Source organism: Lissotriton helveticus, chromosome 3_1 (assembly GCF_964261635.1).
Source record: "Lissotriton helveticus chromosome 3_1, aLisHel1.1, whole genome shotgun sequence".
In the NCBI taxonomy this organism is placed as follows: Eukaryota; Metazoa; Chordata; class Amphibia; order Caudata; family Salamandridae; genus Lissotriton; species Lissotriton helveticus.
In genome coordinates this window covers 618,843,797-618,869,492 of record NC_136061.1, presented here as the reverse complement: position 1 = coordinate 618,869,492, position 25,696 = coordinate 618,843,797, and the positions used below count along the sequence as shown (strand labels likewise).

Here is a 25,696-nt window from a genome sequence, read left to right as displayed (position 1 = left end):
ACCTGCCTGCAGGGGTGTGTCTGGGAGCCCCACCACTTTTTAGCACAGCCACAGCACCTCCTGGCTGTCTCTTTGCCTCTGGGCCTTGTCTTTAATGTGGTGTGGGAGCAAAGGCAGTGTTTCCTCATTTTACTGGGACAAGCCCCCATGAAGATGAGGGAACACCGCCTTAAAACCGTGCCGGCGCACATGTAGCAACAGTGTGAGCTGTATTACAGGAGGGGCTGCAAAACTGTTTTTAGCTCCTCGTCAGGGCTTGAAAAAACCTAAAATTCTTCCTAGACCTGCAGGTCTAATAACTTCAAAAATTTACTCGACCTAACTTGACCTCTGTGAGCAAATGTGGCAAGTTAGCAAGATTTAAAGGCATTTCTTTGCTCAATCACTTTGTGAGCAATAAAGATGCTTTTAAATCTTGCTATCTTGTCATATTTGCTCTGCTTTCAGAGACAGAGGTCAAAAGTCAGTCGGTCTTCCTACTCGTCAGAAAGGGCGGGTAGGACCTAGAAATAGCTTGCCCCAATTAAATCTGGCTTGCAAATGCGAGCGGGCAAATGGATTTTTCGAGCTCTGCTTCTGTAATGCCATAGTGCCCAAAGAGCACAGAAAATGGGTGCACAAGCCATGGGCACCAAGTGTGATATAGCCCCAAAAAGTTGAGTTTAGAGATGATCTGGTTTGCAGTACGTACATTATTAAGTACATCAAATACCATAAGTATAGATGATAACATTCAGAAGGCTTTATTGAAGGCGGAAAGCTTAGACAGACTGAGAGTTAAATGCAAGACTTCCAGCAACAACAAAAAAATAAGATAAGCTGACTTTGACACACTGTTAATATTGCTAGTGTATTTGCTGTATGAAAAAAAGGGAAATGCTACTTACCCAGTATGCATCTGTTCTTGGCATATAGAGCTGTAGAGCCATATGCTTTAGCATAAATCGCCATCTGGTGTTGGGTCCGGATGTTTTCACTTTGTTTGTGACGCCTCCTTTCGGGGGTAGGCGCATGGGCATTGACTCCATTCCCAGATTGTTTTGGCGGTTTTGATGGAGTTAGTAAGAGTAGAAAGAGATGTCCATGTATAGTGTATCTAAGAAAGATAATACTGCAACAGATAAAGGTACCCAGGGAGGCAGGTGGGCGCATATGGTTCTACAGCTCTACATGCCAAGAACAGATGCATACTGGGTAAGTAGCATTTTCAGTTCTAGGCTTATGAGCTGTAGATCATATGCTTTAGCATAGACTATACAGCAGTTACTCCCAAGCGGTGGCTAACCTGTATCTGTTGCAGTGGTCTGAAATAGTGTTCTTAAAACAGCCTGCCCCACACTAGCTTGTTGTCTCGCTAACACATCTGCACAATAGTGTTTTGTGAATGTGTGTGGTGTAGACCATGTTGCAGCATTGAAAATATCATCTAAAAGTATGTTCCCTAAGAATGCCATGGAAGCCCCTAATTTGTGTGTAGAGTGTGCTCTAGGGGGAATTCTTAATGTGCGTTTAGTTTTAATGGAGCATATTTGTATGCACTTAACTATCCACCGTGCAATACCTGCTTTTGATATAGGATTGCCTTTATGTAGTGGTGAAAAAGCAACAAAGAGTTGTTTGGGTATCCTAAAAGATTTAGTTCTTCAATGTGATAAAGTAATGCTCTCTAAGCATCTAATGTGTGAAGAGCACGTTCTGCCACTGAGTCTGGTTGAGAAAAAATACGGGTAACTCAACAGACTGGTTGAGTTGAAAGGCAGAAACGACTTTGGGTAATTATCTGGGGTTAGTCCTAAGAACCACTTTATTTTGGTGAATTTGTAAAAATGGTTCTTGTATGATTAGAGCCTGGAGCTCACCAACTCTTCTAAGAGATGTAATAGCTATGAGGAAGGCTACCTTCCAAGTCAGAAATTGTAGTTCACATTTGTGCAACGGCTCAAATGAGGGGCCCATAAGTCTTGTAAGGACTATATTAAGATTCCACACAGGAGAAGGTGGAAGTCTAGGATGAATGATTCACTTAAGTCCTTCCATAAATGCTTTTATGGCGGGTACACGAAACAAGGACAAGTGTTGTCTGTTTTGTAGGTAAGCTGCTATTGCAGTAAGATGCAGTCTTATTGATATATATGCTAAGTTAGCCCGTTGTAGGTGTAACAGATAGCAAATGATGTTTTGAATTGAAGCATCAAGCGGATTAATTTGATAGTTATTACAATAAATTACAAATCGTTTCCATTTTGCTGCATGGCATGCTCTTGTGGTAGGGCGTGTAGCCTCTTTAACGACTTTCATACAGTCTGGCAGGAGATGAAGGTAGCCAAACTCTATGATTTCAGGCGCCAGATCGCATGGTTGAGTTGACTTGGATCTGGATGCCTTATCTCTCCATGGTTCTGAGTGAGAAGCTTGGGGAAGAGGTGTAGTTTTTTATGAGGAACCACTGATAGTTCCAACAGGGTTGTGAACCAGGGTTGTCGAGCCCATGTGGGAGCAACTAGGATTATAGTGAGGGAATGTTGCTTGAGATTCCAAAACCACCAATTGAAATAGCGGGAGAGGTGGAAAAGCGTAAGCAACTATCCCTGACCAATTGATCCATAGCGCATTGTCTTTGGACAATGGGTGTGGATACCTGGATGCAAAGTTTGGGCATTTTGAGTTGAGGTGTGTGGCGAACAGATCCATCTCTGGGTAGCCCCACATTTGAAAAAATGGGAGAAGAACTTGAGGGTGTAGTTCCCATTTGTGGATCTGTTTTTGACGACTGAGCAGATCTGCAATTTGATTGTTTACTCCTGGGAGATGTTCTGCAAGGAGATATATTTTTTTAGGTATGACCCATTTCTGTATGCTTTGAGTTAGATGTGAAAGCTGTGTGAAACCCCTGTTTTTGTATGTAGTACATTGCTTTTCCTACTAAATGCATCTGAAAAGCTTTCAATGCTAGAAAAATTGCTAGCAACTCCAGATGGTTTATGTGGAGTTGTTTTTGTAGTAGAGCCACACGTCCTGAATGGTATGTTTTTGAAGATGAGCTCTCCAACCAGTGAGGGATGTGTCTGCTGTGAGCACTATCTGTGGAACTGGGTTAAAGAATGGCCGCCCTTTGGAAAGGTTTTGTGTATTCCGCCACTGCACAGAGCAATGAGTGCCGCCGCCCACCAACACCAGATGGCTTAACTGACTTTTAGCCTGGTTCCACTGATGTGCTAAGCATTCCTGTAGGGGACGCATTTGGAGTCTTGCGTAAGGAACAATTAGAATGCAAGAGGCAATCATTCCGATCAACTGCATAAACACTCGGGCTGGTAGTGAGTGCTGCGGTTGAAATTGTGATATTAGGGTTTCCATGTTGCGTATTCTGACTGGGTTGGGGTACGCTAGAGCTTTGCAAGTGTCTATTGTGGCTCCTAGGTATGCTTGCGTGTTGGAGGTTTGAAGATGAGACCTGGTGAGGTTGACAGTGAATCCCAAGTCGTCAGGCAGCTGAACTGTTTTGTGAGTGTGGCGTATGCAGCTGTGTTGTGACTTGGCTTTTATTAGCCAGTCGTCCAAATAGGGGAAGACATGAATGTGTTGTCTTCTTAAATGAGCTGCGACCACTGCTAGACAATCGGTGAAGAGTCTTGGTGCTGTAGTTACCCTGAATGGGAGGACTTTGAATTGGTAATGTTATCCGTCCACCACGAACCTGAGATATTTCCTGTGAGCTTGGTGAATGGGAATATGGAAGTAGGCGTCCTTTAAATCTAGAGTGGAAAGAAAGTCGCTTTGCTGAAGCAATGGGAGCACCTGTTGAAGGGTGATCATGTGGAAGTGGTCTGATTGAATGTAGGGGTTTAGCTGTCGGAGGTCCAGTATGGGCCTGAGGGAGACATCTTTTTTTGGAATAAAAAGTATAGGGAGTACACTCCCGTCCCTTGATGATGTAATGGGACCGGTTCTATTGCATGTTTGTCTAACAGAGAGAGGACCTCTTATTTTAACAGGGTGAGATGTTCTGATGACATTGCACGCTCTCTCTGAAGGATTGTTGGTGGAGTGCTGGCAAGTTCCAGGCAACTACCATATTGGATAATTTGTATTACCCACTTGTCTGAGGTGATTGAATTCCAGACAGGGAGGAACTGTGAGAGACGTCCCCTAAGAGGAGTGGAATCATCGGGGTAGTGGAGGGAAGTCACTGTTTATTGGCAGGGGAAGTGCGGGTGGAGTTACCTCTGCCTCTTCCCTTTTTATTATTTCCTCTGTAACCTCCTCGAAAATAGCCTCTGGAGGAGTTAGACTGGATGTTCCCTTTGTAAGAGGAAGAGGAGGGATTTTCTGATGACAGTGTTTTTGAGCCACCCCTGTAAAAGGAGCGACAAAATGAACCCCTGCTAGAAGGTAATTGTAGGTCTCCCATGGATTTTGCACTTTCCGTGTCTTTCTTAATTTTTTATAATGAAGTATCTACTGTTGGCCTGAAAAGATGCTCTTTATCAAAGGGCTGATTAAGTATGGAGGATTGTACCTCCTGCTTGAATCCAGAGATTCGAAGCCAAGCGTGTCTTCGCAACAGTATGCTTGTGTTGATAGCACGAGAAGCTGTGTCAGCTGCATCTAGGGCGCATTTTATGGAAGTGTTAGTGATGAGCTTCTGGCAAATGTTGCACGAGCTTTTCCAACTCATCATAGTCGGCCCTTTCGTAGCGTGCTAACAGAGCCTGAGCATTGGCAATACGCCAATAATTAGCAGCCTGTGTAGCTACTCTCTTGCCAGAGGCATCAATAAGATTAAACTCCTTATCAGGAGGAGGGGCATTGCCTGTTGTTTGAGAGTTAGCTCTCTTGCGGGTGTTAGATACAACAAGAGAGTCTAGAGGCAACTGACCTTTTATGTATGCAGGTTCTGTAGGAGCGGGATTGTATTTTTTTATCCGCTATAGGTGTCAGTATCCTGGCTCTAATTGGGTCTTTGAATACCTTGTCGGTATGTTTTAACATGCAGTTCAGCATGGGCAAAGTGTTAGTAGACCTTTGTGAGTGTGTGAATGTTTCTACAAGTAAATCCTCTTCTAGAGTCTGTATGTAGCTCCACCCTGTGATATTGGGCGGCCCTGTTGATAAGTTGTGCAAAGCCAATGTTGTCATCAGGTGGGGAGGGTCTGGAGGGATACAGGTCAGGGTGATTAGGTTGATCTGAATCCTTCTTGTAATCTTCCTAGGGATCAGTGTCATGTGGTATGTCCGGATCTTGTGGGGTATCATGATCGTCATCCCCATCCCCATCCCCAAAATCGTCATCCTGTGGGTCAGGTGAAATTGGAGGTGGTGAATTTGATGGTGTAATCTGTAAATTGGGAATAGGAGGAGGAGAGGGAGGTATGTACGGGGGAGAAGGGTTAGTATCCATATCTCTGTTTTCCTTCGGGGTATAGGGGCATCTTCTGAGAGGTCTAAATTCCGTTTTTTAGGAAGAGAAGCCTGAAGGTGTCCAGTTTCTGGATCATCACTAAGTCTTTTTTATTTTGGATCCAGAAATGTGTCTTCAGATGGAAGTTCCTTGGAAGGAGTATCTTTTCCTTTAGGAGTGGATTTCGGCATCGAAGATTTGGGTGCAGAGTGTTTTGAATCCGAATGCTTCGTTATAGCCGGTTTAGGTTGTTGAGTTTTTGGAGTGGCATGTTTCAGCTCCGAACTTTTCGGCGTGGAGGGTGTTGGCTCCGAGCTTTTAGGTGTGGAGCGTTTCGGCTCGGAGGCTTTAGGCTTGGACGACTTTGGTTCTGAATCTTTTGTTCTGGAGGGTTTTGGCTCAGAGGTTTTCAGTGTCGAAAGTGTCTTTGGTGCCGATGGCGTGGGAAGTGGCACATGTTTCTCCTTATGTTTCGGTGCAGAAGGTGTTGGTTCAGCACCAGAATGGGGCCGGCTCGAGCCAAAAGGCTTGTGTTTATGTTTCAAAGCCGGGCTGGAGGGTGGGGCATCTAAAACTTTTACTCGGCGTCGACCAGAGCCCGAGGGTGATACGGGAGCCTTATCTTTTGTTTGAGTGGGCACATGGGGATCTGTACTCACAGTACGTTTACTCGGAGTGACGTTCAGGTCTTCCTCCATGTTGGAGTCGGCTTCAGACACGGAGACCAGATCTTCTTCTTCTTCTTCGCCTTCTGCAGCAGGACGGTGGTATTCTAGGTCTTCGCTGAAGATGTCAGGTACGGAGCCGCGTTGCATCTCTTGGCTTCGAGGCGACGATCACGGATGGTCTTCTTCGATCGGAATGATCGACTCGCAGGATTTTTCGTCATGTTCCGGGGATAAGCATAGATTGAAGACGTCATGCAAGTTGGTGCATCGAAACTTAACACGACACCCGGGACATAGCTTGAACGGAGTCCGTTCCATCTACTGCTGGCGTGGTCGGCACAGGTAGGCCTAACGGCCCGACTCGAAGGTTCCGATCAAAGGTTTTTACAGTGTACATGATACACGTTGAATAGGAAACTGCGATCGAAAGACAATACCGTAGAGGGTAGCTTGTCGAAGGGGTTAAAAACGATACTGAACCAGAGCGCAGCAATACACATCCGAACCCGATGGCGGACAAAAACAATCTGGGGATGGAGTCGATGCCCATGCGCACTATCACCAAAAGGAGGAGTCACCTACCTTGTGACTGCAAAAACTTCTACGAACATAACAACGTGCATACAGCCGGACCCAACACCAGATGGGTATCTATGATAAAGCATATGATCTACAGCTCATATGCCTTGAACACATATTTATTTTTATAAATCAGCACAAATCTAACTGTATTGAGACGTTTCAAAAAGAATCCCTTAAAGCAGATCTGGAAAAAGCCAAAGACATCACAGGACATGTTTCTCCTGTAAGAAATGTTTTGCTATATCCAGAACATCAGCCCACAACAAGTAAAGAAATGATTGCTCCCATGAGGAGATTGCACATTGCAGTGATACTGCTTCTAGTTGTATCAGCAGACCTCTGGCTATCTCTGCAAGTGGCCAGATGAAGTTAGAACATGAGAGCTCGGTTACGGTCACTGTAGAAATCAAAACCTCTCATTACATTTAGCACAGATTGGCCTCATGCAAGGAAATCAAGACTAACCTAGGAAGAAAAGTGTCTGTATCCAGATGGAAGGTAGCCATGATTATGAGAGTTAAAACCCTGATAAGTTCTAGGGAGTAGCAAGGTGTCGGAAGGCCCAGCATTGTCTACTTTAAAAGAAAAAGCCTCCAAGTCAAAATTGGCCAATAGTATAGGTTGACAATTGGACATATACTGCTGAGATCGAACTATAACCTGCAAGTCTCAAGTTAGAATCTCAGCAGGTCCAACTCAGCCTTCCATTCTCCTGTGGCTGAGAAGTTGAGCACCATCCTTTTGGTAACCCAGCTATTTGTATCTCTATGAAACAGCAAAAATAAGTGAGGAAAGACACTCCCAACACAGTGAATGCTTTCTTTGTGAGTTGCACCGAATGGTTTATAAGTGGTCTTAACTTGCAGTGGTAGGGTGCAAAGAATAATTTAATGCATGAGATATCTGACTTGATAAGTGAATGAAATTACAGAGAAGGATCCCTTGTCTTGTACCCAACAACCAGAATCTAGATCTAACTTTTTTTAGGCATGAGTTTATGATGCCAGTGTAGGTTCTACAGTACTTGTTTATAAGCAAATACCTTCACGCAGTAGGACAGGCAGACACGTAGAAAAGGGTATGAGTCTAGGCTGAAGAGACATTCACCACAGCTACCAAAAACTATAGGAAAAAAATGCCTCTTCCTGGTGTAAATTCGATTTTTGTTCTAGCTCTATTAATTGTAGTCTAGGTAATGTTCAAGGTACTTACCACCCACTTTTTCCTTTTTACTACGAAATAGAAGATGAACCACTGGAAGTAGAGAGGCATCAGGGCAGGAGGTCCAACTAGAGAAAGGAAACGTATATGAGAGAGACATCAGGGAGTAATTAACCCTCACTGCAACTCACCCTCTTCCCAATGCCTGTTGTTACATGCCATCCCTCCCACTGCACCCAAGCCAAGCCTATAGAAGGCTCTGATCTCTGCACCAACACCTATCTCCATACCATCACTCCATTTATACTAACTCTAACTCTCAGTGGGTGGCCATTGAGTGGTTAGGATCCCGAGCATCGCAGGTGTCGCTCTGGCTAAAAGATCTGCTTGAGTTGGGGGTGGCGGAAGTTCAGCAGCGCTTGTCTTGAACTGACAATAGAGCCGCAGATGATGTGATGGCTTGGGGGCTTCTGCTAGATAGGTTAAAAAGTGATTAGGATTGCAACCCTGACTCTGGCTGCGGAGACGAGGGGTCACATCTGTGTGTTTCATGTTGGTAGGAATTGGAGATGTGGCGGCCAAGTATGGGCATGATTTGTAAGTACTAGAATAGCGTTCGACTTGGTATATGATGTACTGTATTCCACACTATGTACATTCAAGCTATGCTAACTTCATTATGTATGGAGACGTCGCTCACTGGAGACTGTTACATTGCATTGTTGTGCTATGGACACATGTACCCGAGTCGTTGGCACGGTCTGTTTTATATAAACCCACCTGTGCTCTAGCTACAGGCTTTTCACCAGCTCCCTTCTGCAGCACACAATGCAATCCATGGGAACCACCCCTGATCTGCAGCAAGACCTGTCTCTACATTGTCTTATCTTTGGAAAGGGGTCATTCTCCCTGAAATGGAGTCCTATGCATTCAGCTCCCATGGCTGCACCCAGTCGCTCTCGTGCCCTTCACCCGACATCTCCATCTTCCTTCACTCTACATCCAAAATTTTTGTCCTACAGTCATCTGCTTTAAGAAGCTTCTTCTGTACTTGTAACCTATCCCATATCATCAGCTCCAAGCTTCAGGCTCAACTCTTTCCTGTTACCCACTCTGCCCTCAATCTCATCCCGTTATCCGACTCCTCAGTCCACATCTACACCCCTTCGTGTTTCTGCCCTCCCTTGACGCAGCTACCAGCTCTCCATCTGCCGCATCTGTCCTCTGCACCTATATGAGTGCACCATGCCCAGGTCAGGGGGGTGAGCGCGAAGGGCACCTGGTACGTACTGAAGAAAAAGTACTTGTGCTGCTGATTGTAGGGCATGTATTTCTTCTTCTGCATTCCGAGCTGTAAAAGAGGGGACAAGAGTTCAATATTTTCTGGTGTAGGGATGACATTATGGGAGTGACACATAGGAGGGTAGCAAGGCAGAGAGGAAAAGGGAATGTTGGTCAGAGATACAAAAAAGCACAACAGTGATGACAGTGTGGAATATGGAGGAGCTCCTTGAATCCTTCTTACTCTCCAGTTCTCCCCCACACCCTACAGCCATGTATAGGTCGAAGGATGCTAAGGTTACACAGTAGTCAAGGCCTCTGAGACTGCTGCAGTGACTTCTGGGAACGTTTCTGGAAAGGGAAGTGGAACTTGAACCAGAAATGAGGATAGTGTACAGTATGTTTGGAAGCATCTAGAGGCGTCTAGCATTAAAAAGAAGCAACTGACAAAGATGACTGACAGGAAGATGAGTTGTTACATATGGTGCTGAAAGCTTAAGATTCTGAAGTGTTCCCTTCATGCCTTCAATGCGTGCTAGTGGTGAGTGTTTTTTTTGCCTCCCTGCTAAAGGGTTTGGGAGAAAAGAGATGTAAAAAGGATGACATGTTGGATTATGAGTCTAATAGCAGTAGGAGATGTCTGTGCAAGGTCCCAGCGATAGGGAGTTTTCTGGGAGTTCAGGTTTCATTGGGTCAGCCAGCCGACGCTATCTTTCTCCAAAGGCACACCTGAGGCATCAGAAGAAAAAACAGGGTGGAACCCTCTTACAAAGTATTAAATGGAGGGGAGAGTGTTTATTTTTTATCCATTTGTTCGTCATCTGGCAGAACCTCTAGGCAGAGATTAAGTGAGTTCTTTAAATAAATTGATCATAGACTAGTATCAGTGAGCAGTCATCATGGCACTACAACGCTACAGTGAGTCGTGCGCTTAGACACTGTGGGCTGAATGCATGTGGAAGACTAGATGGATATTCTCAGGTGCAGTCATCCTTTCCTTGGTAGTTTATTTATTTATTTTATTTTGAAGGTTTTATATAGCGCGAACAAGACCCTCGCGGGTATCAGAGCGGTTTACACATGTTAAAGAACAGAGACACATACAATCACTATAAATATAGTTAGGAAAGGAACATTATTTGACGGAATCCCTGAGAGGGCGAGATCGCATTCATGATAGGATAGAAAGTCAAAACAATAAAATAACCAGCGAGCCATATCATGAGAGAAGACAACAGGTTCAGTTAGGCCCAGCGAGAAGACTTCCAAGAACCTAGGGCAGAAATTTGTTCCGGAGAAGTATTTTAACTTCTTTCTTTAAGGATACCGTTGAGGGATTTAGTCTGGTTTCGGGGAGGGGTGGGGGAGGGAGTAGTTTCTTACCTGTAACTCCAGTCCTTTTAGTTGGCTGTCGACCATTTAAGTGTTTAAATATGGGTTGCTCACTAATCAACCAGTATTCTGGTGATCCACTGCTAGCAGGACATCCCTTCTCCAATTCATGGGCAGCTTAACCTTTATTCCTTTTCCTTCTCCAGCCCCAGAATTGATTTCCTTCTAAGCTAATGCCCCAGAGGCCCAGAATTCCCTACGTACAGGCGGACTACTCCGTTTGCCTAACTTGTTAGGGTTGGCCACTGGGATCCCCTAGGCCCCTTTAGTAAAACAGTGCCTAATCTATAGTAGATCTGGGCTACACAACCAACGCAGTCCATGCACTGTAGGCACGAGAGGAAGGTCAAGTTCAGAAGTTGCATGACTGTGCTTCCCGTACTGAACAATATCTGTATTTGAGCATGGGGGACCAATCAGAAATCACGCATATTGCAAAGCAGAGATGGTGCAAACCACGTACACTTCAAGATCTAAGAAAAAGATAATACATGCAGTGTAGAGAAGCTTGCTGAGTGCAGCTGACATTCAGACACTTAAACACTACTCTGTGATTTCATGGTTACTATGGAAAGGTCGCCAAAAGAAACATATAAAATAAATAAAAACAACAATAGATAAATAAGACTAGCATGGCGAAAATAATATCTTTCTAATGGAAGTAATCAAAACATTTCTTGCAGGCAATTACAACAGGGGAAAAAAGCAGGAGGGCAGCACTGAATAAGAGTGCATAAAAAAGGAAGCTGGGGCGAGGAATGGTAACAAGTAATTAGAGTAAAATAACATTAAAAAGATACAGCAGTGGTTAGTAGTCCAAGTTGGAGAAAAAAACAAGGAAAAAAGCTTTAAAAATTGATGGGAAAATGTTTTTTGCTCATGTCCATTGATAATAAGACAAGGGAGTCATTTTATTCATGTAGCATTTGTTGTTCTGGAAGCGAGTGCTGCCCGGGTGCAGAAAAACCTTTTCATACAGTGACATGGAAGGATCTAAAATGGCTGCTGCATTTGTCCTTGGACTTGCTTTGTATCAATAGTGAGTGAGATGCACCCACAATGAATTTCCATGGAAAGCTTGCACTGAGGCCTGATGTCCCCAGCAGTAAGCTCATACTTATAAACAAAGGAATCAGTGAACAGCTCTGTATCTATTCTAGGCAATCAGTAGGAGCATCCACTCTTTGTTACACCACTGATTCTAGTCACCAGCTTTAGCTCTTACTCTGTGATCTCTTCTATTAGTCAATCCTGTACATGCCTTAATTTTGTTGCTTTATGTTCTTTAGAAATAGTAACCTAGTTACTGTTTGCATGACCCCTGTTGCTTGGATGATCCTTCCTTCTTCAGAGAGAAATCCAAATTCTTTACAATATAACGGTTTAAATGATGCTAAGTTTTGGCAAGTACCTCTTAGAATAATCATAAACATATTTATTTAATCAAAAAAAATTATGTCATCCTGAATGTATCTCATATTATTATTCTGTTCTAATATTTTCATTCGGTATTGGCAAACTCCTGCAAAATACATTTACTACTGTTCATATGTCACGGTTACCTCACATATAGGTTCACCTGCATAGGCTAAACGTGGTAAACGTCAGGGTCATGGGAAAACTGATGAACAGTGCACGAAAAAGGGTCGAACTGGCCTTTAGGGAAATCTGTCAGTGCTTGTGGAACTTTTTATGAGCTGGTAGGCTAATTTTACATGATTTCTCTGATATTACCATAAAAATTGTCTGAACCAAGCGAAAATGCATGCAATCTCCCATACCTTGCAAAATACTTATAAAGAGTGTGTTTACAAGTTTAAAACTGCTCTAATTTGCAAATGTAGGTCGCTTTTTAAGCTATCTGACTCGCTAATGGAAGCCACTTCTGATTTGGTGCCCAGGACTAATTTCTGTTCCGGTTCGACCCTGTGGAAGAAGCACAGACTGGTGGGTGAGCTATCCTAATGCAAGCACTCAAGTCTGATTCAGGAGAGTAAAAACTCGTCCATCAACATTTAACACTTTCCCAACAAACACTGCATCCTAGTTTGAAAAGCTTCTTTACTAGCTATGTGAAGGCACTGTATGTATATTTTATGTCAATATACTCGCACTCCTCTTCGGGTAAAGATTTCAGAACGTTGACACTTGCTATTCAAACCAGGATTGGATGCCCAACCCGGAAGCTGAACATCTGGTTTAATATAGACAAAAGTACACAGGAAAATGAAATCTCTAGGACTCAAACTGCCCGTGGTATACAATGACACCACAAAGACCCCTGGAGATGCTTCCCTAGGCCTCCAGCCTTGTACAACGCAGTCCACTTATGACTCCGGCATCACAGTGTTGTTATCAAGAACTTTAAATAAATTGACCAATCCTCCTGAATCACTCCTGTGAAGTCTAGCAGTTTCTGAATTATCTGAACGATTTATAATTGTGGGGTATATGTCAGTTCTTTCATTGTCTTTCCATGCAGAGACTGCACCTTCATAGCAGAGCACTAATCTGACACCAACACACACAGTGCAGCCCCTCCAGGGGATTGTGCCAAAGTAAAGCTCTGAGGGCTGCTCACAAGCTATCCTGGTGCAAGTCTTCTTTAACACATTCCGGTTAACCGCTTCGCCACGGCGCAAATTCCGCCGCGGTGCATCGGAAATTGACGCGTGCGCACATCGGACGGCCACCGGCCGTACGACGCACACGCCCACCGTGACGTCGGTCGGCCAGGGTCCACCAACGAATGGAAGGGGTGAAACACAGTTAGACCTAAAGGCATCCCATGGAATACCCATGAAGCAGCAGGAGAAAGTCAGCTTAGTGAGCCCTTACACAGGCCAGGGAAAGCAACCAACAGGTCCTCAGGACTGGGGCCTACAAAAAATGGGGGGATTCAACTCTACCAACTGGTTCTTGTAATTATATCCCAATGGGGTACTGCATCCAAAGGTTTCCTGCCAGCTAAGTCACTGCAGGTAAAAAGGAGCTGCAGGCACTGCACTAATTGGGCCAATGAGCAGAGACTCTGAAGCGATGTCTTTGGAGTTCACCTCCAATATTCTGTTCATTCTAAGAACCCCATCCTATATGTGCAAAGGAAGAAACAGAAAAGAAGCCCTCAGGTGGAATATATTCCTGCTGCACAGAGAGATAAAATGCAGAATGCAGGAGAGAAAGAAACCCTACATGACAGGTGTCTCAGGAGACAGTGACGGATGTGCACTCCTTTTGAGGGAAGCGAAGGAGAAGAAGCAAAATATGAGCATGCAGAGACTGAAAATGGGTGGGCCTGTGTATGAGTGCAGTGGCACGTATGCTCAGAACGTCCAGTTGCTATGACAACACACTAGTCCGTCTACCTACTGAAGACAGAAAAGAAACGAGAGTCGAGGGCTTACAAGTAATGCCTAGCCAGATCCTTTCCTTAAATAACTGTATTCTTGTTATCTTGGCCATGTTCCACTTTCTTGTTCATACCTTTAGTGGCAGGTAACTCTGACGGTACAAAGATATCCAAGGATCTTTCCTCTTAAGGTGCTTATCCTGATTGCTCACTCGCGCCTGACTGACTAAAGGTTCACTTGGCAATCAATGGATGCGGAAAAAAGTAATCCGCTCTCTCAGCTATGCGTGGTCCGCACAACTTTTATTGATAATTTGATGCCTCCTGGATATCTGAAGGCTTATATATGCGCTATTCCTTAGCATTTCCTTTGCATTTTGTGTTGTGTAGGATGCGGCTCCTGCGTACGTAATAGGTGAACAATCGTCTCCTTATTGGGAACCAAGTACCACATTGTAGCTTTTTACTCTCTCAGGGTAGCGAAGCAGAGCCATCCAAGGCCTACTCATGCGAGGTGGTGTGGGCTAATAATCTCTATTCGCTGGCACACAACCGCAACAAATATATATTGTTCAGTCAGGGTTTTTTCTTTGAAAAAGGAAAAGTACATTTATTACACACAACAGCAGGTAGATCCAAATACCTTTAGTGAAACTCATGCATCACACTTGATGACTAGTGGGTCAGGACCCTCTAATCACAATCAAGTGTATTGGCTTTGTCAAGGGGTCATCACATTGATATATATATTCACAGAAAAAAACATAGGTTTGACACCAGTTATAGTTAGCTGGAAATTTTACTGACATAAAACCATTGAAATTCCCACGTTATAGTTCGTTGGACTCACTATAACTTGCGCGCCTGCAATGCACTGCTGATGACGTCACATATTACATCACTCATGACATGGTCAGTGACATCACTCATGGCATCACTGATGACACCATCCAGTGAATGTGTGTCTTTCTGAAAAATAAATATGTTTTATATATGTATATGTAAAGGTCTGTATGGTTTGGTGGGGGTATTACTTAACACATAGATGCATCAATGACTGACTCACTGTTTGTATGTGTTTTGAAGACAGCATATGTGCAGGACTGTATGGGTGGATGAGTGTGTATATGTGTGTGTTAGTGAGTGAATGACTGTCTCACTAGTGTCTTTATCAGTAACTACATATGTTTTAATCTAGTATATGTGAGTATTGATGTATATAAGTGAGTATATGTGAGAGTGAGAGATTGTAAGAGTTCCTGTTTAAATAAGTATGTGTTTCTATAAGAGATTGTTTAAGAGAGTAAGTATGTGTAATTTTCCTTAGAAGTAAGGTGGTAGTGTGTGTATAGCTGTATATGCAAATAAATGGATGTTCAATAGTTTATTTGCATGTGTGAGTAGGTGTGTGAGTAACTTTTGGATGACTGTCGGTGTGTAACAGGATGTATAGGTGTATCACTACATATGATGAGTGAGTATATGTATGAGTGACTATATAGAACTGTTGGTGAATGAGTGGATGTGTATATAGATGGTGGAATTACTGAATTGGTTGTTGTAACTGGTATGGGTATCTCCATTCTTTTTAAACTGTTAGTTCTATTTTTGAATATGTGTTTTAAGGGTTACATTACACTGAAAGGAGGTCTGTCACTCTGTCACAAGGATGGTGTCATCAGTGATGTCATGAGTGATGTCACTGACCATGTCATGAGTGATGTAATATGTGACGTCATCAGCAGTGCATTGCAGGCGCGCAAGTTATAGTGAGTCCAACTAACTATAACGTGGGAATTTCAATGGTTTTATGTCAGTAAAATTTCCAGCTAACTATAACTGGTGTCAAACCTATGGTTTTTTCAGTGAATTTAATAGGCTTTTTAAATGCTAATTCCTAACTATAACTGGTGTGAAACCTATGGTTTTTTCAGTGAATTTCATAGGTTTTGTAAATGCTAATTCCTAACTATATATAGGGCCTCAAACCTATGTTTTTTTCAGTGAATTTCAAAGGTTTTTTAATAGCAAATCTCTATAGCTATGAAATATAATATTTTTTATAATGAATTTTATATTGTATATTTATGTAATACTATTTTTTTATGTATATTTTCCCTTTATTTATTTATTTTTTTTGCCCTGGAGCGCTCCCGGTGCGCGTACCGGTGAGCGCACCGGTAAGCGCAGTGTTGCGGCGCGTACCGGTGAGCGTCCCGTTAGCGCTATTGCCGCGAACGAAAACATCATCATGACGTATCGCGTAGCCGCTTGATGCGTCTTATGACGCACGGCGTAAGCGCACCCGGAAGCGCCCGAGCGCATACGATCGCGCAACGTAAGCGCCCCCGGGCGCGCCCCGGGGCGCGTAGCGTAAGCGCGTCGGGTCATGTGACCTGAAAATAACACTCTTCATTGGTTCAGAACAGTTTTTTTTTCCAAATGATGAAAGCCCCCACCTTTTTTCCTCATTCTCACTTTGTACTTTGACTGAGGAAGACCTCTTTCTAGTAAGTGAGAAATGGCTACAGTAGCAGCAGCAGCAGGAGCATCTCAACCACCACCACCACCACCACCACCACAAGGACCACCACAACACCACAGTGGTGGTGAAGAAGAAGAAGAGGAGGAGGAGGAGGAGGAGGAGGAGAGGCAGTTCCTGCTTGAAGATAATCCCCCCTATAAACCGAAGGAGCACATTGTGTGGGAGTTTTTTAAAATCCCAAGGGGACTAAAGAAAGTCAATGCGCCAAAAGTGACATGTCTGATCTGTGGCACTGCACTTTCCAGGGGGAACCCTGCAAAAAAGTATTCATTTGGCAACAATACCATGATTCGCCATATGCAACGCAGGCACCCAAACAACTATGCTGCGGCAGAGGTCAGAGAACTGACAAGAAACCCTCCCCAATCTTCTCCGAGTACCTCTAAAAGCAAACAAGCCACTCCATCGGGTCCAGAGACAAATGAGATGGTCCCAAATATCCAACCCCAGAATGGAGATTTTAAAATAGTTTGTATATTTTGCGGGACTACAATTTCCTATGGAGAGCAAAGTATCAAATTGATCACCCGTGCTGGAGACAACCACAACTGCAAAAAGACACCTTAATTTTTTCCTGATTTTTTTTGCTCCAGTTGAGCCGTTTACAATTCCCTGTTTTTTGTTTGTCCCCATAAAAATTACAAAAAAAATATAAAATTGTTCATAAAAGCCAAAAAAACTAAAAAATGTAAAAAAAAAAATAAAACAAAAAGAATTAAAAAAACAGTTCTTTTTAGAACTACCTCCAATTTATAAAAAAATGCTACATTTTTATAAAACTCTGTAATTCTTTTTTTTCCAGGGTACGCTCCCCGGTACGCGTACCGGGCGCTCCCCCCGCGAAAATCGAAAAAAAAACTTTGTTTTTTTGCCCCGCGGGGCCCTTTTATGGCCCCCACATCAAACCTAGGGGGTCAGGGGTGGTCTACCCTGCCCCCTTTTGGTCATTTCCCCCTTTGTTTTTGCCACCTCTTGTGTGGGCCGCTCCGGACTGTTTGAAATGTTGACAAAACACCCGAGAGCCAATCAGCTTTCCGCTCGCGAACTAGCGTAGCGCGCGCCCCGGTGCGCGTACCGGGGCGCGCTTATAGATATATATATTTTTTTAACCTAAATTACTCAAAATCCACTTGAGCACATATCTTGAGACATAGCAAAGGCACATCGGGCTACCAGTCCCTACAATTTTGCCAAGTTTGGTGGAAATCCATTCAGCCGTTCGGGCTAAAAGTGAGTCCAACCGCCCTATGGAAATTAACATGGGGAAAACACGTTTTGGGACCCCCCTTTTATCTCGGCCCCCGCTTGACGAATCCCACCCAAACTTTCAGGGAAGGAGCGGAGCAGAGCTGGCCATTTTCTTGGAAAAATTCAGCCAATTCCGTCCATCAACGCCAAAGTTATTCCCAATAGAATGTTGCGGATTTCCTATGGAAACTAGGTCCTAACTATAACTGCCTATTGGCTTTGTCGCACATCACTTCAAGATTTAAATACTCATCACTCTGTTAGTCTTCACCATTCATATCAATGGAATTTATTATCATACAGAAGGATGTTCATTGTTATTCAAAAACATTACAGTGTTCATCAATAATAATTGCACAGTAAAATACTTTAAATAAAGCAGTTGAAAAACAATCTCAGATGTGTTAGAGTCTATTTATGTTCACCAGCCACATAATGTAGCCACTGGACCACCACTAGGAGTCCTGCACTCCCGAGCTGAAGAGCACCATGCCCCAGCTCCAGAAAAGCTAAATGATGTTGAACAGTCCTACTAGGTCATTGACCCGGGAGACACAGGGTTTGTTTTTATTAAAAACTACCAGGGGCACAGCTGCACCTTCTGCAAATCCCCCTAGTACTTGGCAAACACACTGGTGGCGACCAGGCCCCTCCATGGAGCACCACAGGCAAGAAAACTTTGTCAATAACACCCTAGTGGGGGCATTACTGGATGCTCTTTCGCAGGACAGTCAATATCTAATTAGCATATCCTGCTGCTTTCTTCTGCAGCCCTGAGCAGCAAATGTTCCTTTGTTTCGCCTTTTTGTTCCATTTGGGGCACCAGCAGCCTCACTTAACTTGGGGGCAGGTCAGGGAGTCCACTCCATAGCTGCCCTGCTGGCACTTTGACCTCCGCCTCAGGCGGGAGCCAGCAATCTTCTGTTGGTGCTCATGCCCCAGGTGGGAGCGCGGTTGCTGTAGTTCTGCCAGGAGATCCCAACACTTTCTTCTGCTCCAGGTGGGAGCAAAGTCGATCTTCCCACTCTGGTCCTCGGTGATGGGGATGGTTGCTTCCTGTGCCGGCAGGGAGGGCATCCTCTATTTGTGTCAACCCTTAGGGAGCTGGGGGACCCAGGGGCAAAAAGCGCTCTTAAGACTGGGTCCAAGCACACCTGCCCCCATGGATTTTATTAAATGAATTCAATGCTAACTCCCAAGCCTTGGGTCAATACAGGGGGAATTTCCAGAGATATGGCAGACCACCACGTGCTCCATTTTTAGTTGTCAAGGGTTTTTTTTTGGAGTTCAACACTGCTTTATTGCATAGTACAATCCAGAGTACACAGCTTTTCGTGCCCACAACCCGGAGGCTGGCAGCGCGATACAGTAATCTAAACACAGCCTCGTAGCCGGCATCCCTGAGGCCCGGCGGCAAAGTATAAGCACGGGAGATGGTGGTAAAGCAGCCGATGTTGAAGGGCCTTTAGAGGATGAGCAGCAGCAGAACAGTGTTATCTATATCAACATTCAGTAACAGAACAATAGTAAAAACTTCCCAACATAGAAGAAACTAAGAGGCAGTTCGTTCTCCCTGGAAAAGAAAAAAGAAAAAGAAAAAAATGGTCGAAGCAGTAAGGCAGTCTGGTTAAGTAGTACAGTGTAGTGTCCGGCGGTCGTAGTTCCACCCTCCGAACGGTTCTCCAATGAGTCAGGAGGCGATGATATGTGCTGTCAGTGGAATGTAATGCGTTAGGATGGAAGCTGAGTCCGGGGATATGCAAGGTGTGGTGTAGGGGGTAATGGATCAACTTAGAGGGGGGGGGGAGACATTCGCTACCAGGCGGGGGGAAGCGACAATGGCAGGTATAGGAGTATCAGTACCGACAACTGACTAGTCTAGCCCACCCGCAGGAGGTAAAGCACGACCCATGCCAATCTCGATGATATGTGGATGTTGCAGCCAGAGTGCAGGTCTGTCCTAGGGCCGTAAAATGTGGCCTCAAATAGAGGCAGAGTCCTCCTCAGTCGCAACTTCCCCAACCGGTCGCTGGAGCATGTAGCACACCAAGGGACCCCATATGTCTCTGGGTTTACAGGATGTAGGTAATAAGTCAGCAAATGTGTTATGCTGATCTTGACAATATGTCAAGTCCGCAAGCCAGTCCTTAAATTTAGGCGCTCTGCCTCGGCCCCAACGACAGGCCACGCGGCGTTTGGCCAGCAGCAGCGCAATGTCGACAAATTTCCGGCTAGTGCTAGGGATCTGCTGTGTATAGCCGAGAATCGTTACCAAGGGGTCTACAGGCACCGTGGTGTTCGTCATGTCTGCAAGGGCATCCACCACTTGCTGCCAATAAAGTGCCACCTGTGGGCATTCCCATGCTAAATGTAGAATATCCGCATGGCCTGCACGGCAGCGTACGCAACGGTCGTCCTCAGCCAAGCCAAATCTGAGTTTGCGTACCGGTGTATAATACATCCGTTGCAGGAATTTATAATGTATAATTTTAAATCTGCTGCTGGCAGAGAGGCGGGAGGTGAGCGCACAGCAGTATTGCCACTGCTCATCAGTGATGTCAGTAGCCAACTCGGCAGCCCATCGCGCCCGAGCGCTGGAGTCCGGCATCTGCGCAGCGCTCCTGAGCTGACGGTAGAGGCCAGACACCAAATGTGCCCCATCTCTGGAGTTCAACAGGAAGTGGAGCGGAGGCAAAATCTCAGGCTCGTCAGGGAAGTTGGGAAGTATGTCCCGCATCCCTGCACGTAGGCGCACATAGTAAAAAAGATCGAGCGGAGTGCGGACATGCGATTGAAAGAAAAGGTCCGCCGTTTTAAACTGACCATTGACAAACAAGTCGCCCCAACAGGAGATACGCAGTGTAGCGCACAGTATGCGGAATCCCTGTTCTCGCAAAAGGGTGAGTTGCGGATGATAGGTAAGTGGCAACTTCGGCGAATACGGTAGTTGGCATAACAAGCTCTTGGCTATGCGCCGCCATGCATCCATCGTGCACGATACAGATGTATTCGGCGTGGTAATGGACGATTCTGGGCAGTGGAGCAGTCCCGATAGCGGGAGGGGATGGACTATCCAGTCTTCAACCGCTATATGTGGCATGAAAGGTGTAGGAGCCATCCAGTGGTAGACAAAGTGTGCCTGAGCGCACTGGTAATATTCCTCGAAGTTTGGGACATCGAATCCCCCTTTGTCGTAGGGCAAGGTAAGCGGGGACCATTGGAGCCGTGGGTTCTTGCCTCCCCAAAAGAATCTGCGTAGTTCAGCCTTTAGTGTCTTAAAAAAGAAAGCGCCGGGAAAATAGGGGATGTTGATAAAAAGATAGAGGAACCGGGGAAGGACCACTATTTTGATTAGGGAAGCCCTACCGACCATGGAGAGCGGCAGGGCGAGCCAGCGATCAATAGAAGCGGTTAGTTTTGTAATAGCCACTCCATAATTGGCTCGCAACGTCTCCTCCCTGTCCCGGGAAACACGTATCCCCAGGTAGCGGAGGTCCGTTCGGCACCATTCCAACGGATAATCAAGGGAAAAATCACTCACCGCCTCAGTCAGGGGGAAAAAAAGGGACTTAGACCAGTTAATGTGCACACCCGACATGCCGCCAAACATAATGAACTCCCTGAGTATAGGATTGAGGTTCACCTCAGGGTGCTTGACATATAGTGTGATGTCATCGGCATACAGGGACACATCAATCTGTCGCTGTAAACATTGAATCGCGCCATCTCGTTGAAGCTGACGTAGACGGCAAGCCAGTGGCTCAACAGCTATGGCAAACAATAAGGGCGAGAGCGGACAACCCTGGCGTGTGCCTCTGGTGATGTCAATAGGTTGTGACAGACGACCATTGATCAGCACTCTCGCCGTGGGCCGGGTGTAGAGCAGGCGGATCCAGGACATAAACAAGGGTGGGAACCCCATGCTTGTCAATACAGAAAATAAATAGGGCCATTCGACTGAGTCAAAGGCTTTGGTCGCGTCGAGAAATACCGCTGCGACTGGTGTTCTAGGATGCACGGTGCGTAGAAGAGAGAACAGGGTACGAAGGTTGTGCGACGTGGATCGGCCAGCCACGAAACCAGATTGATCAGGCAGCACAATTCTGGTCATCAAAAGCGAAAGCCGAGTAGCCAGAACTTTGGCGAGTATCTTTACATCACAGTTTGAGAGGGAAAGTGGGCAATATGAATTGCAGGAGCTGGGATCCTTATCGGGCTTCAGTAGGGAGGTGATGACTACCTCGCGCATAGAACAGGGTAGAACGCCATCATCAAGAGATTCAGAGTATACTTTGCGCAAAACAGGGGCCATGATATCAATGTATGTTTTATAAAATTCGGCAGGAATGCCATCGAGGCCTGGGGCCTTACCATTCTGAAGAGACATAATGGCATCCCGGATCTCATCAAGCTTGAAAGGTGCAGCTAAAAAGGCCCTATCTCCATCGCTAAGCCAACACAATGCCACATCCTTCAGGTAAGCGGTATAGGACGGTGCAGTCCCCACAGTGGAAGTGTACAGTGACAGATAGTGTGTTGTGAAAGAGGTGAGGATTTCATCCGAGTTTCTGAGAGTGGTGCCTTGTGGATCCGTAAGTTCGAATATGATATTGCGATCTCGTGATGGTTGAGTGAGTGCAGCTAGTACCCTCCCAGGCCTGTCACCCTCACAGTACTTACGAGCCTGCCAGTACTTGCCACAGAACTTAGACTCCCTAGCAGCCTCCTCCTCAAATTTCGACTGCGTCTCCCTAAAGGTAGCGTGTAATTCAGGGTTAGGTTCATCCACCATTCGGCGTTCTAGAACGCCCAGCTCAGTCTCCAGTTTGCTAATAGTACGACGGATATCCCGGAGGACCCCACAGCTTTTAGATATACAATAGCCCCTTATGGTTACCTTGAATGCCTCCCAAATATGCTCCACAGAGTCAACTGATCCTTTATTTCTGGGGGAAAAAGCAGCTATCTCCTCCCCCAGTTCAGATCGAAACAGAGTGTCCAGCAAAATTTCCGCGCGAAGTCTCCAGTGTGGTCGTTGATTATCCCACCCAGGAATACGGAGGTGAAGGACAACGGGGCTGTGATCAGAATGCGTTCTAGGGAGGTGAAACACCCTCTCCAGTCCCTCAGCAACCCCTTTGGTAATTAAAAAATAATCCAAACGAGCCCATGTCCCCGTGTGCGAGGTGAAATGAGTGCCCTCTCTCCCTAACGGATGTAAGTGTCTCCAAGCATCAAGAAGGTCCCCTTCTGCAATCACTCCCTCCAGTGCCTCACGAGCCCTGGGTTTATAGGAGCATAATCCATCAGCTCTATCTAAGTGTGGCACCAATGCCAAATTAAAATCGCCACCCCAGATGACGTGTCGGGAGCCCGCAGCCAGTATTTTGCCCCAGAGTGTGGTGAAAAAAATAGGCGTGTCTACATTTGGCGCATAAACTACAACAAATGTGTAAGTGTCCCGGCCTAGTCTGCCCCACAACAGTGCGTATCGCCCCTCCTTATCAGCCAAGTTTCCATATCTATGAAACGGCATATTCCGGGCCACAAGGATAGCCACCCCCCTCGCATACGTGGAAGAAGAGGAAAAAATGCGGTCCCCAGCCCATCTACCTGCGAAGGTGATCCCATCTCGTGGCGGCAAAGGAGTTGCTTGTAACATAACCACCTGAGCGTGGTGTCTATCGAGATAGGCAAGGACACTACGACATTTTCTAGCATCATTCAGTCCCCGGACATTCCAAGACAAACAATTTAAATGTACATTAGCAGTCGGTAGGGCCATAGTGCAGTGCATAGCAGAAGCAGGAATAGCAGCCAAGGTAACAAGTTCGGGTCTGCAGCTACCCTCCGCCAGGGCCACATGTACCATCGCATAATCTGCCTACAGAATCCAAGGAAGTATAGCCTCAACAGAGAACAGCCCAACCCCCCGCCCACCCCAGCATCCCAATCATGCCAGTAGCCAATGAGTCCCACCCAGCATTCCCCGCCCCACCCCGCCATTCCCAACCCCCGTAGTAACCAAACAATCAGCAACAGCTTGAAGGGGAGCACCCTGTGGGGGTAAAACATAGAGTACGCACAACCACTTCTTGGCCCACAACTCCAGTCTGTACCACCCTCGGTGGAGCCTAGGGCCAAGAGAGTGGGCCTTGGTGTACATTACCACAGGTGCGTCGAGGCCATGCACGGTCGGTGTCCAAGTTCAGTGTAGGCACCATGGTCTACAAGATGAGCGACGTTCCAACATTGCAGGGAAAGCAGCCAACGCAATCTATGGAGGCAAGCATTATTCGTCCTGGTCCGGTGGCGAATCATCGTGTCCCATCTCCGCTGCAGCGCCCTGTTCCTCCTGTCTCGCCCTTCGGAGTGATTTCAGGAAGTCCTCTACCTTTTGCGGGTTTGTGAAGAACCTTTGCCGTCCCTGATGAGTGATGCGCAGTTTCGCCGGGTATAAAAGAGCATAGTCCACTTGGGCCTCTCGAAGCTTTTTCTTCACGGGTAGGAATTTGCGGCGCTCCTCCTGCACCATCGGCGTGAAGTCCGGGTAGATGGAAAAATTAATGCCATTGAACTGCAAGTTCCGTTGAGTTCGGGCTGCTCTCAGCGCTGTATCGCGATAATTCAACAGTTTGGCAATAATAGGCAGAGGCGGCAATCCGGGCTTGGGTACAGGCGCAAGTGAGCGATGCGCCCGCTCCACGATGAATTGGGTAGAAAAAGCATCTTCTCCAATTGACCCCTTAAGCAATTTCTCAATGAACAGTTTCATCCTACCCGTGTCCGTAGATTCCGGCACATTTGTGACGCGTATATTGTTGCGACGGCTGCGGGCCTCCAAATCCTCATTCTTCGCCGCTATGATTCGGAGCAGGTTATCCATCCGTGCCAGCTGCGTCGTATGGGATGCGGCCGCATCTTCGGTAGTAGAGATTCGTTGCTCCGCAGCTGTCAGTCGTTCCTCATGACGATCCACCTTATGGACCAGAGCGTCCAGTCGAGCAGTGACGCCGTCAACCTTCTCAACCACTGTCGCAAACCCCTGCCTCATTTCCTGGAATAGGGCTGGAAGATCAAGGTCCAAGGGGGGCGGGGGGTGTAGCGGCCGCCGGAGGCGTCCCGCTGGTCCCAGAGCCGTCAGGCACCGACTTCGCGCCTTTTTTCGCTCCATCAAAGCTTAGCTTCGCCTGTCGACCATCAAGGCGCCCCATGGCCGCAGATGGAAGCAGTCCACAAATACCGTGGGCCTGGGAAGCACTATGTGACCCTGGAATCTCCGAGCAGGCCGTCAGGCGGTGCAGAGCCCCAGTCAGCTCCGGCAGCCCTCGGTGAGTCAGCCCCTGGTAGGATGTTATGTAGCAGTAACTATCAGAAGGAGGGTGCAAGCCTAACGCGCTTCTCACGGTCCCAAGCCCGCTTATGCCGGTGAAATAGGAGCACAGACAGAGCAATGTTCTGCAGCCTAATCAGCAGCGCAATGGTCGCCGACACGCAGTGCAGGGAGATCAGTGTCCAGGTCGCAGGTGGCCCAACAGGCAGATTACAGGGCAGTCACAGATCCCCTGCTAGCGGCGTGCAGCGGGTGCCTGCGTGTGCCAGCAAGGATCAAGGAGGCAGGATAGCCCGGTGGGGATGTAGCACAGGGAGGGCGCCAGCAAAGAGCTCCGCGCTGTTTTCGGGGGCCTCCTGCGGGCGACGGCGTCCTCGTGCGCGTAACCCCTCAAAGGCCAGGCCGTCCGGCATGCAGGTCCCGCCGGCGGTCTAGGGCAGTCCCGACGCCCCTCGCCTCCACCAGCCGGCCAGTGCTGTGGCCGCCCCCCTCCGGGCGGTTCTCGTCCGCCGTCTCACCCGCCTCCTCACCGGGCGGATCGGGAAGGCTCACCTCAGGTCTCCGCGTCGGGGATCGGCGCCAACGGAGGTCCAGCACAGGCAGCGGGATGAACGCAGCTCTCCTCCGGCCTCAGAGTCCGGCACAGGATTCTTCCACGACTCCAGGTGGCCACCCGGAGATGCGGCCCAGTCCCTCGTGGTCGACCACGGCCTCACGTAGGACGTCACCCCGGCGT

General features: G+C 46.6%; 1 protein-coding gene across 3 annotated transcripts in view; it reads right to left on the bottom strand.

Annotated features, from left to right (window-relative positions):
• FADS1 (fatty acid desaturase 1) overlaps window positions 1-25,696 on the bottom strand; it is a 544,935-nt gene that overhangs the window by 76,976 nt on the left and 442,263 nt on the right. For all 3 annotated transcript variants that reach the window (XM_078680603.1, XM_078680602.1, XM_078680604.1), the window contains 2 exons: window positions 9,103-9,163; window positions 7,864-7,940 (listed from right to left, as the gene is read on the bottom strand). In XM_078680603.1, coding sequence (XP_078536729.1) covers window positions 7,864-7,940; window positions 9,103-9,163 — 138 coding nt within the window. The remainder of the gene's footprint in view (window positions 1-7,863; window positions 7,941-9,102; window positions 9,164-25,696) is intronic.